This window comes from Larus michahellis, chromosome 8, assembly GCF_964199755.1.
Source record: "Larus michahellis chromosome 8, bLarMic1.1, whole genome shotgun sequence".
Classification (NCBI taxonomy): Eukaryota; Metazoa; Chordata; class Aves; order Charadriiformes; family Laridae; genus Larus; species Larus michahellis.
In genome coordinates, this window is record NC_133903.1 from 56175301 (window position 1) to 56193253 (window position 17953).

Here is a 17953-nt window from a genome sequence, read left to right on the forward strand (position 1 = left end):
AGTACTACGCGGCAAGATGAGCACCTGGGAATCAGCTTGGGCTGAGGGAGGGACGGGACATGGCTTGGGCAAATCTGAGAAGCTCAAGCACAGCAACATGCGAACAGTTAACATTCGTGACATACAATATAAACAACGCTTACAATAAATCCTTAAAGCTTCATCCATCTTTTTGCTATACCACACTGTTTTTATACCCCGTTAGAAGGAAAGGCATTTCTTTTAATATTAAATCTTCTACAAAATTCCCTTGACTCCCATGCTTTGCCCTTACACGCTATCAGTGTCTCTTTGGGAAAACAAACAAAAGGATTTCAGGCTGCTTTTTTCGACAGATACAAACATGGGGGAGAAAAGTGCCCGTTTCTCTCCAAGCCCAGAGCTGAACACTGACATCATTCACCACTTGCGACTTACTAGTTTTTTTTCCCCTGAAGCATTTCTGTCTAAATATTGAGCTGGGTTCTCCTTTATGAAAACACTTACTTTGAATTGTTCTCCCACGGAAATACTCGTGCAGATTTTTATTCTCTTGTGGGGGAGCCTTGGTCCCATCAGAATTAATAGCAAACCCCTAACTCTGGAAACAAAACAGGAAATTTCGTGCATTGTGATTCTATTTGTTGTCACTTCACACATCATCCACCACTTCCACTATTTTGAGATGCAGAGCAATAGATCCAAAATAAGTTTCCCATGCAAGCATCAGAAATATACATAAGACTTTTAATATAAATAAATATACAAAAGCTTATGTGAATTTTACAGATGAGATGAACAGAAGTATTTCAGAGTCAGAGAACCATTTATTTATGGTGAATTTCTGGCTCCCTTGGAAACAGCAGAACCAACTTTTAAACTAGTCCCAAACTCAAAGAACATTGTTTTGTTTAAAGACAAATATTTTGAGAATATATTTTGAATATTTTGAGAAGGAAGGCACTTATTCACAACGCACAAACATTTAAAAACCTACACAAACGTTAATAAGTGGCATGAATTCCTGAACAGACATTAAAAAAGTTACAATATGCATATCATTAGTTTCCCATATGAAAACCATATATAAATTTTTGGTTACTAATAGCTTCATGCTTATTTTCACATTTATTTTACTGAGAACAATATATTGTAATTTGTAAACAGATAAATATTAATTCCTCTCTTAGCAGTCATTCAAAAGTTATCTGCACACACACAAAAAAGTTATTTTGGCACCTTTTAACACAGTGTCCACGTAAACATTTCTTCCTTCTACACACGCAGCCGCCACCAAATTTCTGTACCAAGTGCCCTTTGGTAAATCATTCACCCATCAAATAAATAAGCGGCTGAAGCAGGGTTCAGTTAATACCTCAGGCTACGAAATCTTGGTTTTCTTAGGCTAAGCATGGGTTGTTTGATGGTAGGTTTGTTCTCAAATAGCACTGCTTCGTTTTCTGTCGTTGGAAATCTGTTCTGGTAGATCAGAGGGTACTCCTTCTGAAACTAGAAAATATAAAAGCAAAAGTTAAATAAAACAGCAGACTCCACACAAAACTCCGGCTGTGCAGGGCTTGAGCATGAATCACCTCGTAAGGATGCACATCAGCAGGAGGAGCAGGACTACCAGCATGTAAAGCAACTCTGCTGTGAGACTTGACCAAAGCTGTAACCCTTTGTTCGCAACTGATAAACAACGAGCCAAATAGGAATTTTATCAGGCACCTCATCCTCTGTTAAAATGAGAAAAGCATCTTAGCTCATTTTATTCCCAAGGATTTTTAGCTGCTGTGACTGGAATAGCACGATGAGCGAAGAGGGTACCGCTCTGGCAGCCTGGATGCCCACTTGCAGTCGCTCACCACGCTGCTCATCAGCTGAGTGACAGCAACGCTGCTTCTCCTTTGAGCAGCAGGACCAGCGTTCCCCCCCTCCCGAGCCAGGCACGACAGCCCCCCTGCGAAGCCACACTGTCCAGCATCGCGCTCTATTCTGTTTATGTCTAGAAAGCTGTCTTTCGAGGATCACAATGATGTGTTTTACCCAAATGGAAGCAAAGACTGAGCATCTTTTGAAGGTATTCTCTCAGGAAAGCTTGCTACTTAACCCAGGGAGTTATTTTTCAATTCCTGCCGATATACAACTAAACAAAAATATCTGGCTTTTGACATCTTGCCCGTTTCCTGCGCAAGGTCTCAAGGAGGAATAATGGTACCTACATCTATGCACCATCCAAAGCTTTCTGCTGATGGATTCAACCCACAGAAAATGACGCCATCCGTAGCTTTCAGCACTAACCCAACTTGGGCCTAACCCTCTAGAAAGTGCCACGCATTTGGCTTTCCCCAATTCGAACTATCAAAACCGAATAATCACTCCAAAGAGTTGTGATTTCTCACACCACCGGCTATCCCAGCACAAACAGTAAGACTCTAATGATACAGCTCTGTGAATTTTAGGAATAAACTTTGCTAACACACAGGCCTTACAGTACAAGCTGCTTCTGGACTTTGGTGGCAACTCACCAAATATTTAAGTATGTGCTTCAAGTGTTACTATTAGAGGATTTTAGTTTATTTCCTTCCTCCTTGCTTCACCTGCTTAAAGTGCTGCTGTGTATCACTTCTTACTGCTTGTTTACTCCAAGTGTTAATCGACTGTAATTAACTACTCTTCTTTACACGCAGGAAGTTTTAATGAACTTGAACAAGAGTCCAGCCTTCATTTTTACGGGACCAGAAAGTTTTCATCACACACATGAACGTCAGTGTTGCAGAAGCTGGAGGAGGGGCAGCAAAGAGAAAGCAATGTGCTAGCTCTGAAAAGCTGCTTTCTCAAATTTGAGTCACAAGACTCGCTTAGGAGATTCTAGGACAAGTACAATACTATTCAATTGGTCAGAAATACTTGCCAAAGGTTTTCTAAAAAAGAAAAAAAAAAAACCTCCAGTATTAAATCCTGCCAGAATTGCTGTATTTTAGATTTAGTATTAGGCAATATGTTAGTAGGCCATAGAACTGCCAGATAATCTTGAGCAATATACATGTTACAAAACACAAAGGTAAGTCCACAAAAAAGAATGTTTCAGAATTGTGGACAGATAGAGCTTGACCTCTTAAAGCAAGAAATCACCGCTTTTATTGCCGATTGGTTTTAAGCCCATCTACAGCATTTTAATGGCAACCTCGTATATGCAATGCACCACACGAAACCATGCTGTAATCCTATCGCACACTATGTAATGGAGAGCAGCGGCTTCGAATAATTTTATACTGGTTTTAAATCATTGTTTGAGCAGGGCTGCGGCCAGACAGTATGAAATGCTGTATCAGACACTGTCTTTAAATCCCAGTCAGAACATGCAATCAAACCCCATGAAACAGCTCTCTTCCATAAAACATGCATCTCTCTCCGTGCATTCTGCTCCTGTTCCGTACCGGGGTCTAGTGACTGAGATCCTTCCCTCACAAAGGCATTTTCCAAAGTAGATGCAATATCCACCAAGTTCCTCACCTGTTTTAACTTCTTCTTTTTGTCTTTCACAGACAACTTTTTATCTTTGATAATGTTCTCCAAGAGCTCTGCCACTGCAGCTTGAGAGGTAGAAACCTTTTGTTCTTCAAACTCCTGAGGAGTTATTTGTTTGCAGTATGAATACGTTGGCAATATGGCACAAATTTCTTCCTTTGGATATTTGCACTGAAACGAGAGGTGAAGAAGGGGTCTGCATATACTCAAATTATTATGTATTATTTCAGTAAGAAAGCACCTGACAAACACCCAAGCAAAGTAACTTACAGTGACATGACAAGTTGCAAAACGTTATGAAGTAGCCACTATCTATGACTGCACCAACAGTCTAGTAGTTAAAGTTTGCATTCAAAATACAGTGGTTTCATTTGCCATTTTCCCATTCCACCTTCAGAAGAAATACTCTGCAGTTAGCAAATGAACTTCTGCCATGCCACCAACCTGAGCCATCTTCATGTATTCTATGTGATTTCGCACTGCAACCTGCAGGTAAGTCGGTACTTTAAATATTTCCTGTTGATGGTCCATTAGAAAGGAAACTAATCGTGTAGAAAGCAGCTCATCGAGATCTACTTCTTCTGCACAGCACAGCACACAGCGAGAAAACGTCTGTATCATCTAGAAGTGTTTAGCAGATCATTAGTACGCGCCGGTGAGGGATCTGCCTGCTTTCCAGTCTGCACAATGAATTCTCCAGTACCAACTTTCATTGCAATCTCTCTTGCCTGCACCACTGGTCAAGAGAGGAGGAAAACCGATTATAATTTTTTCCTCATCTGAAATAATTTCTTATAACCTGGCACTTGTACTTTTTTTGAATTGAACAGCACTTTCAATTAAGAAATACATATTTTAAAGTAGTAATAAGAAAAAGTCTTCCCCTGTAGAAAAGCGTACATCTTCAATTAGCATTTTGAGACAAGTGAGATGATAAAAAGAACCTGCAGAGCCAACGTAGCCAAGATCTAATGCACACCAAGAGCCAGTTTTAAATACCTCTAAACCCCATTTTTATAGCTTTCATATTTCCAGTTTTTAGTAGGCTTATTTTAAATTAGCATGTGCAGGTACTTTGTTGCTACATCTAATCTTGTTTGACAAGAACTTTTAGTTGTTCCAATGAAAGCTTAAATTCAGATCTTGAAGCTAGTCTTTAAACTCAATAGGCAGAAAATTTACTTCTTTGGAACCGTTTTTGTCATAACTTCACATACACAAATGTTTAGCTCAAAAAAAGGTTTTCTACAGACACTTTGTCAACACCTTTTAAGTTAAATGGCAGTTGGGTGAGAAGTCAGACTAAACAATTATTTCCATTCCTTTAAGAAATTCCCTTCTCCTCCCAAAGTAAACAAAAGCAATACCAATATTTGAAATACATTAGGATGGAGACAAGAAAGCGCTTGCTTCAAGTCAGATTTTTGTAAATATTCTGGAGATAAAAAATCTGCCCGTTAATCACTATTTAATTGCAATAAGACAAGAACCTCCAGCAGAGAATACTGCTGGTATTCTCAGCATTACTTCAGCTGAGTTCTTAAAACAATAGGTACGCTGAACTCGTGATTCTCTTACCAAAGAACGTGTGCCCATCGCATCGTGCAGTCGCGGCATATCAACATTTTCACTGAGCCGGGAGATCATACGCATTAGGAGCTGAATCTTTCTACGATTTGGTGGTGGAAGCAACAAACAACATATTTGTAGTGCTTCAACAGCAATTCTTTCTAAGTGAGGCTGAAGGAGGTCTACAAGTTAATTGCAAAGACGGCTGTCATTAGCATTTGAACAAACTTTCAGGATACTTTCATCTTGGTACAAGAAATCTCATTTTTTTCAATAATGATAATCTACGTTTCATAGAAATCAGCTGTAACATAGTAGATAACGTTATGCGGCCTTTTTGTGTGTGGTCATCTTCAATTCCTTCATTATAATAAACTGCCAGTACAATTAAGACCCTAATACAATTAAGAAATGACACTAATGTTATTCCCAGAAGTATTTCAAGAAAACATGTTTCAAGGACCAGAAAGAGACATCTCCTCCAAGAGGCAGGTCAGTGCAAATTCCATGCCTCGCTCTTAGACAGTGTCTAGGTCAGAATTACTTATCACTTACCTTACCTGAACAACAAGGTGAATTACTGACACATCAGGGTTAAGACTCCAAAGACACTCCGCACTACTATTTGTTAGCGGAGGTACAAAGGGCTACCTTTAAACACTGCAATTTAGCAACCAGTTGGTTTTTTGTTTGTTTTGGTTTTTTGTTTTGTTTTGTTTTTTTTTTTTTTTAAGAAAAAAGCAACCCAGAGATCATGTTATATGCGTATCAAAAAACCTAGCAACAGTGCCAAAGATTAAGGAAGCAGAGATTAGTTAGCCAACACAATAAGCCAATACAACATGCTTTAGGAAGCCATCTTACTTTGCGTGCCAGTCAACATATAAGAAGCGTGAGTGAAAGAGCATTCTGAGAGTTCTACGGTACTTTTGCTGAGTCTCTTATTGATGGTGATATCAGAAACCTCAGTCCTGATGTCCACTGAAGAAGCCACACCAGAAGCGTTTGGTTTTCCTTGCCCACCAAGCTGAGACCTTGGCTTTACTGTGATTTCAGCAACTGGTATATTAATACTAGCACAACTTTTCGAGTTCCTCTTGCCAAGTAAACTCAGCGACCTGCGTATTTGCTTCGGCCCGCAATTTTCATTTAACAGCTCTTTATCCTGAAGAGTTGAGGCAGACACTCTCTTGATACCATGGGTTTGGTTTTGATGTGTGCTATCAAAACCGAGCTCCAATACAGAATTAGGTTTATATTCATATGTGAACATATGTTTTTCATTTCTTCTGCCCAGGACGGTGTTCATATCGCTTTGCCTGAGGGAATCATATTCTCCTTTATTATATACACTTGAAGGAGTTTCTCCAATTCTTTCCAAAGAGTAACATCTTGTCCTAAACGTTCGAGGTGGATCTTGTTCATTCCTGAAACCTGAAAGATTTTGACAACTTCCTCCTATTAGATTATCAGCACTACTTTGTTTACATATCAGTTTACGTTGCTGCAATTTCTTTGCACATTGTTTTTGAAAAGTTAGCTCGTCTGCAGAGGACTTTCTGGAAGCTTCATATTCTTTCTTTGTTTTGTCAGGCTCTTTGCGAAGTAGGCTTAGAAGAAGACACTCAGTTGACTTGAAAGAGTTCAAGTGAAGGATTTTTGAAGGTTGTGGGTCACATTTCTCATCTTGGACAGAATGTTTTCCACTGCATATAGCTGGAATTGTGATGTAGCCACACATAACTATCAGAAAATGAAATATAAGTTAAGATGCAAGTGGTGTGAAAATGAACAAGACCAGAAAGAAAGTTGCTAACTGAACAGAGAAGACAAGAAATATAAGACGCAAATTTATAGTTGACTCCGTTAGTAACACCTAAGAAAACATTAGCTCAGTCCAAAAGCACCAACATGCAAAAATAAAGAGTTAACATACTGCAGTAGTGAGGAACAGACAGGAACGAGCACATATTTTTAAGTTATGGTTACTGCACATATTTAGAATGTTAGCTCAGACAGCAATTTATATAGGATATTATGAGTCAGAACTGCATTTCAATTAATGTTGTAATACAGAATAACAACATTGATGATCTTCCTCAGATTCAAGCTGCCATACAGATTAGGGGGTGAAGGTCTGATTTGAATTACAGATTTGTTCCCCAGTTGATAAAAACTTAGAGCTTCCACTGATTATTTCTAAATTTATACGTACCTAAAATATTAACAAAAAGTTCATAGTATTCAAAAGTAAGTAATGGTTCAGGGAGACTGAGAAAGTAATCAGCAACCGTTCTGAATACATCTCGTTCAAACCCACTGTAAGTTGGTTGGCTCATATCATTATTTCTAGGCCCTAAAAGAGATGAAGAAAGAAAATTCACAGAAGTATTTACTCTCACAATTCCATTATTAAAAAAAAAAAGTGAAATATCAACATAAAGTTTGTTCTCGTAGGAATGACTGTTTCACAAGAAAAGAATCATGTCAGCAGTATACAAATACTTTGTTTAATTCAGCATTGTACCGCTTGTACTCAAAAATGGTATAAAATATTCTATATAGCCACTGAGGAACTGCGCTCAGTTTCAACAAGCTGTTCCACCCCAAGAAAGTAAGTGAAAACTCATTTATGCCCTTTATAGGTTCCTCAGCAGAATAACAACAAACTCTTAGTATTTTCCTTCATTTCCAAACTACAGTAATCCCAGTTGTCCCACAGGCAGCTCTAGCTTCCAGCTCAAGAAGCTCATGCTATGACCAGCTTTGGAGAAGGTGCTGAGAAGCCAGCCAACATATACACATTGCTTTATGCATACGCCAAACAAAGCTGGTCGGTGTCTTCTCCCTTTGGGGGGACTTCCTCTTTTCAACCCCTCTATTCAAACGGTTCACCAAGAGAAAGTTTTTTTCACCACTACTCCCATGGTGGATTTTTTCTTCAGAAGTGGACGGATAAACAATCCAATAATCCAAGAGATCTGGTTAATAAACCTTGAGCATGTTACTACCAACAAGAAAAAGAATGAATGAAAGGGGTCCTGGTACGACTAGAGTTTGACACTGTGTACATCTTTTAACCCTAACGGAAATCATACTCCACTGAATTCCTACAAATGAAACAAGCTATCTTACAACGCCAATTCTAATGAATTAGGAGATGGCAGTTTTTATTACGTATCGAACCAGGTAAAACTGAACATTTGATATGATCAAACTTTGTAATCATAATCACATTACCACACTACACTAAAAATATAACAGAGCAGTATTGCCCCTGCTAGCGTAAGTAATGTTAGTTTTCACTGTGCAAACTACCTACCGCCTTAATCACTTGGTTACAATGTAGTTAGCAGATGCAGAGATAAAATCTCCACTTGAACTATTTCACTCCAATTAGAAATTGAGAATTCAACAAACCAGAAAGCTTGCTTACAGTTTTTGTCTCATGAATACAAAGACATATTAGTTCTAAATACAGGACTGATGTGGGAATTAAGGTGTTGAAATGCTCAAAGACCAGTGCTCGGATATATTTTCTATTTCGATTTAAATCCAGTTACCAAGCTTTTCCCTGTCCTGCTTTTCCTAATAGTGCTCTTCATGGAAGAGGCTCTGTGTTTTGGGGAATGCAGTTGAAGAACAAAGGATCACTTTCACAAGAGCGTGTGCTGTGAACTGAACTTTGGAAGCCAGAGTGCTGCATGGACCCCTACCAGAGTTCCACTGAGCAGGGAGAGATATGTGCAGATGTATAAACACACGCCATCCAACCACGTTGTAATTAGTGTAGCTTTTTGGGGAGCTAATGAAGGAGATTGCCAGAGAAAGGGGCAAGAGTTAAAGAGCAGGGCAAGCACACATATAAAGAGAGCGCACCATCTCAGATTTCACTTGAGAGGCACTTACCTAACCCTAGTGTTCCCTGTTAGCCATTTAAAGAGGCAGTTTTATAAAAAAAAAAAAAAAGGGGAGGGGGGAGGGGATGGGAGAAAAAAGTCAGTCTAATTGTGAGCCTAGTTGTCCTCTGCTTCTCCAGAATCTTTTCAAAGCCTGCTTCATAAAGATGCAAAGTTTACATAATCACAATCTGTACGTGTTTGTAACACAATTTCAAACATATCTGGCAAAGGAAGCCTCCAGGATGGTTAGGTTCTGTGAAGTTTCATAAAAAAAATAAAATAAATCAGTGTCACTGTGAAGGAGAAAGACTATTAGCACCACACAGGTCTGCTACACCACATGCTAAAGAACAAAAACATTCCTTTATTAGCAAGAGAATCCACATCAGACTAAGACATTAGAAACTGAACTTCATTAGGTTCACTGTGAAAGTACTTTTCCCCCTGCCCCTATGTGTGAAAACCTGTGTTAATTTGAACTACTGGGAAAGTATTTACTGTGGAGTAATACGAGGCAGCTGCTCAAGTACACGTAGCACTTACACCTTTGGTAATAGATTCTTTTTTTCTGAAGTTTTAAGGTTTAACACTATGCCTTTCTAAGTTTTACATTTAATCAAACACACAAAGAAAACAAAATAGAAGCACTATGTTTTCTGTAAGCTGTAACCCACTTTCAGTTTTGCTGCTTGATATTTCAGACATTAGTACCAAAACAAGGGATAAGTGCAGACTCTCAGTCCGCAGACAATCAAAGTTCAGTTCTGTCACAAAACACGTTTAACAGCTAAAACGTCTGACTTTAAAAATCCATCTCATCTACTACACAGTGATTGGTAAGATATTAAAGGCCTTCATTTTCCACAGCTGAACTGTAACTATAAAAGTGTCTTACTGGGTTTTAAGCATAAGCTTTTTCTAAAGACAGTTTGAAGAAAAAGGCGGGGAAGCAGATAAGGAGGTAGCAGAGGAGCCACACTCCAAGCGCAGGATCCAGGAACAAATGAGCAGGACTCTTCCTTCTGTTCTTATGACAAATCTAGTAAACTATAAACCTGACTACACAAGCATGCTTTTATTTTAAACTCTGCAAAATTTTGTTTGATTTCTTCTAGAACAAATAAAAATCTAACTGGTTTTCTGTGAATTGACTTCCCCAGTTTAATAGGAAATGTAGGAACCGTTTTAGTCCAGCTCAAAGCCAGTAACTGGAAAAGGAAAGTCCTTTTACTTCTGAAAAACTGCATCAGAAGAAACCACACACAGGTTTTGCCCAAGCACTCGTTTTCTCCCTGCCTGACTCTTTGGTAATAGGAATTATTTTTGTAAAAAACAGTCCTTAACTTTTTCTGGGTCTCAGACAGCATGCTTCCACTGCAAGCTTACAGAATTCAATTAATTCTCCTGTATGTTGAATAAATTTAGGAGCACTGAAGCCCATCTTCCACTAATTTAACGTGTTCTCATTGCCAAAAATTCGTGTGCAGAATCAGACACTGCAGCCTAAAAGCAGGAAAACTAGCTAAAGGACTGATATTTCGATCACCCAAAATACGACATCTTTAACATGCATTAACTCTTTCAGGTTACGTTTCTGTGCAGTAATTTGCTATGTATTGATTTCATTGCTTCTCAACATAGGCACTTAGATTATATGAATTTCAAGCATGAAACATCGCAATTGATCTTAACATGCAAGTATATTTCTCTTTCAAGTCAAAATAGGTATCTGGAACTTAAAAGCTATTCAGTGACTTACAGTATGCGAGGCATTTCATAGCTGACAACACCCAGTGAGGGAGGTCTTCTAAAATAAACAAACAAGTACATTATTTATACATAACCCCAAAGGTTTAATAACTAATACAAATAATGGCACACGTAATAAATACAAAAGATCAAATTTAAAACTAGTTTAAAATATTGCTACACCTGTTATTTAAAAGTGAATGCAGTACACCTACAAAGCCTTCTACACAAATATACTGAAAAAAAATGTTTCATAGTCTGTCTCTTGCACATTACTGTAATTATTATTTTTGTTTGTTGCAATTGCACCATACAGAATCTTTAAGCAAAACCAGAAAAAAAGTCTCACCCGATTTGTCCTGCAAAATAACAACACCATGTTTGCTTGTGTTAGTCATATTGTATATGACATACTCGGGAACTATCTGTGATGGCTGCAAAACTTCTTCCAAAGATGGGAGGCCTAATATGGTTTGTAAACTGTGGGGAGGAAGAGAGTAGATGCTGTCGAAAAGGTTTGCTAACAATGAACAAAAACAAGTTCAAACCTATTCAAACACCAGTTACTTGATAACCTAGTTTGCTGTTTAATAAATCCTCACTTCCAGAACAACAATTTTAGGACACTTTTTCCAGGGACAAACTCCAAAAATCAGTTAGAAAGAGCATTTATGGTACTTATAATATACTTCAACACCAGCAACAATAAATTCCAATAAGTTTCTTAAACGCAACAATTCAATGTTAATAAATACATTAGAAAGCATATGTAAACAATAGTTAGTAAAAAATGTTCAACTTAAAATATAATTTTTAAAATTGCAAAAAAATTTGCAAGCCAAAAGCTTGATTGGGCCATTACATACCCAAGGCACATATACAAGGAGGTACTTTTTGCAATCTGCTACTTACTGTATTAGAATGATATTTCTCCAAGTTTCTTGCACATATTCCTGGCTTATTTCCTTCCTATGTAATGCGTCTTCCTTGTTTTCCTCTATTATATCTGGGTTTGCATTTTCTAGATTTTCCTGAAAATGAGCAGTTTATACCGTAAGATAATCAAGCCTCAAGATAATTCAAAATTAAGTAAAAGTTATTCTCAAAGATATAGAGCATTCCTGCAGAACATTAACTTCCAAAACATGATCCAGAGAGTAACCTTAACAGTCTCAGCACAAAGTGTAACCATACATAACTAAAAAGCAAAAAAGGACACTATGAAAAAGGACCTAATCAAATCAGAAGTCAGCAATTTAAACGCCAGAAACATGTAAAATCCAAATGTATTAGGAGGTGAAGTATTCTCCTTTAGGGTCACAATCTAAATGCAGAAAGTATGCACGCACACACAAATCTGAAAAGAACAGAGGGCCAAGCACTCACATTCAATCTTTTTCAGGAAGTAAGCAAAACAGTTGAAGAATTTGTCCTAAACAAAAAAATATATTAAGTTTCAACAAGGACATATTGTCCAGATCATTTCTAGAACTCCACCTTCCAGCCCTCCCAATACTTTAAAATACCATAGCAGGGATAATCCTGCACTGAAGGAGACAAAACAAACAAAAGGATCCAAAAGAAAACACCTCCATAGTGATGACACGAGAGGCTCAATTGCTTAGACATAGATACACAACTAAAACCCTATGTAATCTCTGATCATATCGATGCAAAATTGGCCCTATACTGCGATGGGGGGTGGAGGGTGGTCCATGTGTGTGCACCAAATGACCTTTCTTTCTAATTAAGTAACATGGGTACATTAATAACACTCCAGACACACCCCCCATTTCTCTTCCCAACAACCTATTGCCAGTAAGTTTAGGAAAAAACAGCTTCATATAGGTTTAAGAGCGTACTTAATTTCTTCTGTCAAATGCATAATCCCTTTCACTTGCTGCCAGCATTTCAAAAATGCCATGTTACAGTTAAAGCTATGATTTTACATGTATGTATTTTGTTTGATTATTTACAGGTTATTTAATAAAATTGCTTTTTGTACTTGCAAGAAGAGAAACAGCAGACATCACTGAGACACTTCATTATGAAATATAGCTGTATTTTTCTATTATACGTCTATAAATGTTCTATTTCACTGTCTAGAAGAACCTGCCAATGTATTGATTTCTTAAGCTAGAAGGGAAGATGACAAAGCAGAACAATGTCACTAAAGGATGACTGCTTCTGGTTTTATTTTTTTAAGAACAAAGAAAAAATATGGCAACTCTAATTATGTAAGAAACATAAGTTATTACCAGAGACTGTAGTAAGTCATGTTTTTTTAAAGTTGTCCTGGGTAAATGCGGCAGTTTAAAAAGTCTTTCTTTGTCTCTAGAGAAGTTTTCCAAGTTCTCTTTTGGTGGACATGAGCTTGGTAGAGGTTTAACTGGAGATGTTGAAGGAAATCTGTAATAGAAGAGATGTTAAATACATTTAGAACAGATTAAAAATATAAGAAGTCACTTAACCAAAACCATACCCTATCAGTGTGATTCCATAAGATTCTGAAAAGACTGAGGAAAGTAAGAAGAAAAATGCTGAAGTTTTCTCTTTAGAACACTGAATAACCTTATCATAGTATAAATTAGATTTGGGCTACTTTTCTTGATTCCAAAGTCAAGTTGAAGATATTTAGATACTCATACAGCACTGAGAGCAGAATTTGAGAAGTGAGGGCTGTTAATACCTTTGATTTTAGAACTTAGGGTAGGCTCTCTTTCCCACTTCAGACTTTCTGTCAAATGTACAAGAGGAGTAAACACAGCACTGGCAGCACAGCATGCAGCTACTACAATGAACTCTCCTTGGCTCCCCTCCAAAGCCCTTGAGCGTAGCACACATGCCAGTGAAAAACTTGCCTAGACAAAAGCATGGGAGCAGCCCTCAGCATACAGGATGTGTGGTCTATACTGCAAGTCAGACGAAAGTAAAACGGTGAGTGGAGTAAACTGATGCTAATAATTGATTTTTGGCCCAACTGCTCAAACCAAAGCAAGATATTTTTGAGAATCTGAGCATTAAGATTTAAAATAAAGTTCTCAACCCAAAGAGCTCTGTTAAGTGGTTTTCATTTCAGTACCTGTATAGCGCACCATTGTCTTCTAAATTTTCAGTTCCCCATCTCCCTTTTATATCTTCAATTACATGATTCTTGAGAAACTTTCTTAATAACTGAACAGTCTGCTGCCGAGTAACTTCAGGACCAAAGTTACTGTTATTCCTTAATACTTCATGGAGCCAGTCTACAGCTTCTGACGCAGTAAAACAGCTTCCATGTTTTTTAAAGTGTTGCCTGTGTTTCCTTAACGGCATGCCTGCTCGGAAATATTTTGTAATTTCGTTCCACTGCATGGGAAACAAAACAGCAAAGAACGTAAGATCAAAGCCTGTAGTTGATCATTGTACGTATCAATTAAAAAAATATTGTATCAATAAGCACATAAATGAAATCACAACGTTAATACTAACACATATTGATAGTTATACTAAATAACGTAGTAGTATCAATATAGAAACATTAAAGTTCAGATTAAAAAAAAAAATACATGAACATTTCATTTAGGTTTTTAGCTCATTCTTCTATAACTGAAGATCAGGTCAGAGTTTCACAAACATGAGTTTTATTGACCCGCTCTGCACATGCCCAGCATTTACAACTCAGTTTCATGAGGTCCTGTCAAACCACGACCTTCAAATTTGCCGCAGCTCTCAGACATGAGGGGAATCCCACTGTCAGAGGGCACAAAACACCAGTTTTAAATTTTAAAGTAACTCCTTCCTTTCCTATTTACTCGCACAAAATGAGCTGACACGCTATAATAAGCCGGCTCCTCTGACTGAGCTGTCGCCCAGTTTTCAAGAGTAAAACTGCCACCGCCGCAGCCCCTTACCGGGGGGGGTCTCAGGGCGCCTTAAACTGTGTGACAGCAGCCACAGAGTGCAGACACCCCCCTCCTGCCCCACAGCACCCGGCTTTCCACAGCGAGCCCAACAGCCACACGCTGCTCCGGGCACGGTAGAAATTTACCTCACCAGAAGGTTTAAGATTAATTGGTGTTTAACCCGTGAGGGAGATGCCCGGGCTGAGGGGGCGGCTCGGGGTGGGAGGCCTGCCTACCTCCGTCCGCCCCGCAACCCCGCCCGAAGCCTGCCCGAAGACCCCGGCCCGCCGCCAGGGTGCCCCGGCCGGCTCCGCGCCCCCGGCCCGCGATCCTCACCAGCCTGGTGGCGCGGTAGGGCGCCGGGGCCGCCGGCCGCCCCTCCATGTCGCCGGGCGCAGCCCCGACGGGGCGGCCACCGCCCAACGGCCGCGCCGCCGTTTGAATTCGCTGCGCGAGCCGCCCGCCGCAGCCGATTGGGCGATGCGGGCACGCACGCACGCGCCGCCTGAAGTGACGTAGGCGCCGGCGACCTGAGGGGAAGGAAAGGGACCGGGCGGTGGCCGGGCTGGGCTGGGCTTCGAACGGGAGGGTGGAGGGATGGCTCCCGAGCAGCCGCGGGGCTATGGTGGCACTCTTCAGTTCCTGGCAGACGGGAGCGTTAATGAGAATCACAGCATGGTTTGGGTTGGAAGGGACCTTAAAGCCCACCCAGTGGCACCCCCTGCCCTGGGCAGGGACACCTCCCACCAGCCCAGGTTGCTCCAAGCCCCGGCCAACCTGGCCTTGAACCCCTCCAGGGATGGGGCAGCCACAGCTTCTCTGGGCAACCTGGGCCAGGGGCTCACCGCCCTCACAGCCAACAATTTCTGCCTCACATCTCATCTCAGTCTCCCCTCTTGCAGTGTAAAACCCTTCCCCCTCATCCCATGGCTCCCCTCCCTGCTCCAGAGTCCCTCCCCAGCTTTCCTGGAGCCCCTTTAGGGCCTGGCAGGGGCTGGAGGGTCTCCCCGGAGCCTTCTCTTCTCCAGGCTGAACCCCCCCAGCTCTCTCAGCCTGTCCCCACAGCAGAGGGGCTCCAGCCCTCCCAGCATCTCTGGGGCCTCCTCTGGCCCCGCTCCAGCAGCTCCGTGTCTTTCTGCTGTTGGTGCCCCAGGGCTGGAGGCAGCGCTGCAGGGGGGTCTCACAGAGCGGAGCAGAGGGGCAGAATCCCCCCCTCGCCCTGCTGCCCACGCTGCTGGGGATGCAGCCCAGGCTGCGGGGGGTTTCTGGGCTGACAGCACACGTTGCTGGCTCGTGTGGAGCTTCTCACCCACCAACACCCCCGAGTCCTTCTCCTCAGGGCTGCTCTCAGTCCATTCTCCACCCAGCCTGGATTTGTGTTTAGGATTGCCACGACCCACATGCAGGATTTTGTACTTGGCCTTATTGAACTTCATGAGGTTCCCACCTCTCCAGCCTGTCCAGGTCCCTCTGGATGGCATCCCTTCCCTCCAGCGTGTTGACTGCTCCACGCAGCTTGGTGTCTTCATCAAGCTTGCTGAGGGTGCACTCAATCCAAGTTCACTGCTTTCTCCTCGTGCCATTGATGGAGCTAAGCTGTCCTCTGGAGCACTGAGCCGCCTTGCGCCACTTGGGTCGGCCTTGCCTGATGGCAGCATGGCACAGCTTGCACAGGAGGTGCTCAGGCAATGGCCGTACCCCTCGGCTGAGGGCCGAGCTCATGGCCTTCCCTGAGGGCGCAGAGCAGCAGAGTGCTGTGGCAGCCACAGACAAGCACGTACAACAGCCACAGCTCAGTCCAGAACAGAGGTTTAAAAGTTTCCATCTTCTCAGAAAGTCACCTTGGTTGATTGTTGAGATGAAGGGGGAAAAAGGCCAGCTTGTTTTAACTTGTTTTTTAGAGTGCTTTCACAGACAGCACTTTAAGAGGCAGGTGTGGCTCACACCTTTCTTTGGCCCTGTGAGACTAGTACGTAGCTTACACACGACTGCTGAACACACGTGGTAATTGCTTTCAGAAGCAAGTACATTCTTTCACCTACCCTGTCACACCCTGTGAATTTCCTACAGATACAAGTGGGCTAGACACAACCACCACCACCCCCAGCCCCCCCGAAAAATACCCCACCCAAAACCAACCAAAAAAAAAAATGCCACCAACAAGCATTGCAATAGCATAGTTTTTACAGTTGGGTTGGTTGGGTTTTTTTCTTTTTTTTTTTTTTTTAAGTATTTTCTTTCTCAGGGCCTATAGACCAAGTATACTTGTAACCTAGGAGCTATAAATACCCCATGAGCATTTTATCTCACCTTGATATAGCCATCCATCGCTCAGACATTTTAGGCTCATCATTTAAGCTTCTTTTATAGTCAATAAAGAGACACACAAATACCTCAGACACTTTTATAAGGAGGGATAAAAACATCACTGCTGTGAGAAAACACACCAGCTTAACAAGCGGATTTAAGCAATAAGAACCAGGAAGAAGAACAGAAATAGAAAGCCAAAGCACCAAAAAGATGTACCAACCTATGCAGTACCTACCAGCAGACCCAGGGCTAGAGCAGCGCTGAAGAAACCAATTTCTCAGCTGCACACCCCCCGAGGGGGGGAGAGCTGTTCTGCTTTTGTGTGCTTAAGAAATCGGGTGCAGGAGCCAGTCAAAGCTGGCTCCTTAATAACTTCTATCAGAGCTGTAGCACCTGCAGGTAAGCCAGCAGTTGTTGACTTAATGAGTCAGTATAGCAAACAATTCAAAATTCAGTGAAGCTGTGTTATTTCACTTACATTTTGCAGCTGAATGGAGGAAGAATGATGTGGATTCTGTCACTAGATTCAAAAACTTTAGAGATGCTCCTCATTGTTTATATATTTCAGCAACTCCCCCCGTTTTCCTTTCCAACAAAATCGCTTGATGAGCCGTTGCCAAGATAGAAAGTATTGATTTTTCCAATGACCCAGGCTCTAAATGTGTTCAAGAATACAAATCAATTTATTGATTATCTTAGGGAAATCTCCACGAGTAAAACCTGCAGAAAGTGATGACTACTAATGTTTCGCTATGGATTACTTCCCATACTCCCTCTCTCGGCTCGTTTAAAACAATATAATGCTTGATGTATTTGCATTCAGCTTACTGCCTATAGGTGATGTAATACATTTTGTAAAACTTCATATCTTAGATCAAATAAAGAGGTTTTAGGGACGTGTCTGGCAAATACAGTAAAAACGAGAATTGGAGTAATGTGGGAAATGTTAGTCCATCTTCTTCATGCTAGTGTAAGCAGTGTTATACTGTTGTAGCCTAGAGTGTTTTAATTAGTTTCCTAGGAGACAAA

The 17953-nt window shown here is 40.9% G+C and overlaps 1 protein-coding gene across 4 annotated transcripts; it reads right to left on the reverse strand.

Moving 5' to 3' along the window:
- Positions 1 to 789: 789 nt before the first annotated feature.
- On the reverse strand, positions 790 to 17252 carry DEPDC1 (DEP domain containing 1). 4 transcript variants are annotated; one of them, XM_074597388.1, is made up of 12 exons: positions 17160 to 17252; positions 13813 to 14078; positions 12989 to 13139; positions 11643 to 11761; positions 11080 to 11210; positions 10741 to 10788; positions 7295 to 7435; positions 5944 to 6822; positions 5089 to 5261; positions 3955 to 4131; positions 3496 to 3681; positions 840 to 1488 (listed from the first exon to the last, which is right to left on the reverse strand). In XM_074597388.1, exons 2-12 carry the CDS (start codon positions 14043 to 14045, stop codon positions 1348 to 1350), a joined length of 2379 nt encoding a protein of 792 aa, XP_074453489.1. In that variant the 5' UTR covers positions 14046 to 14078; positions 17160 to 17252; the 3' UTR covers positions 840 to 1347. The 4 variants fall into 4 exon arrangements, with proteins under 4 accessions (XP_074453491.1, XP_074453489.1, XP_074453490.1 ...); XM_074597389.1 differs by having other exon boundaries at positions 17145 to 17251; XM_074597387.1 differs by lacking the exon at positions 17160 to 17252 and adding an exon at positions 14951 to 15039.
- Between the last annotated feature and the right edge of the window lie 701 nt (positions 17253 to 17953).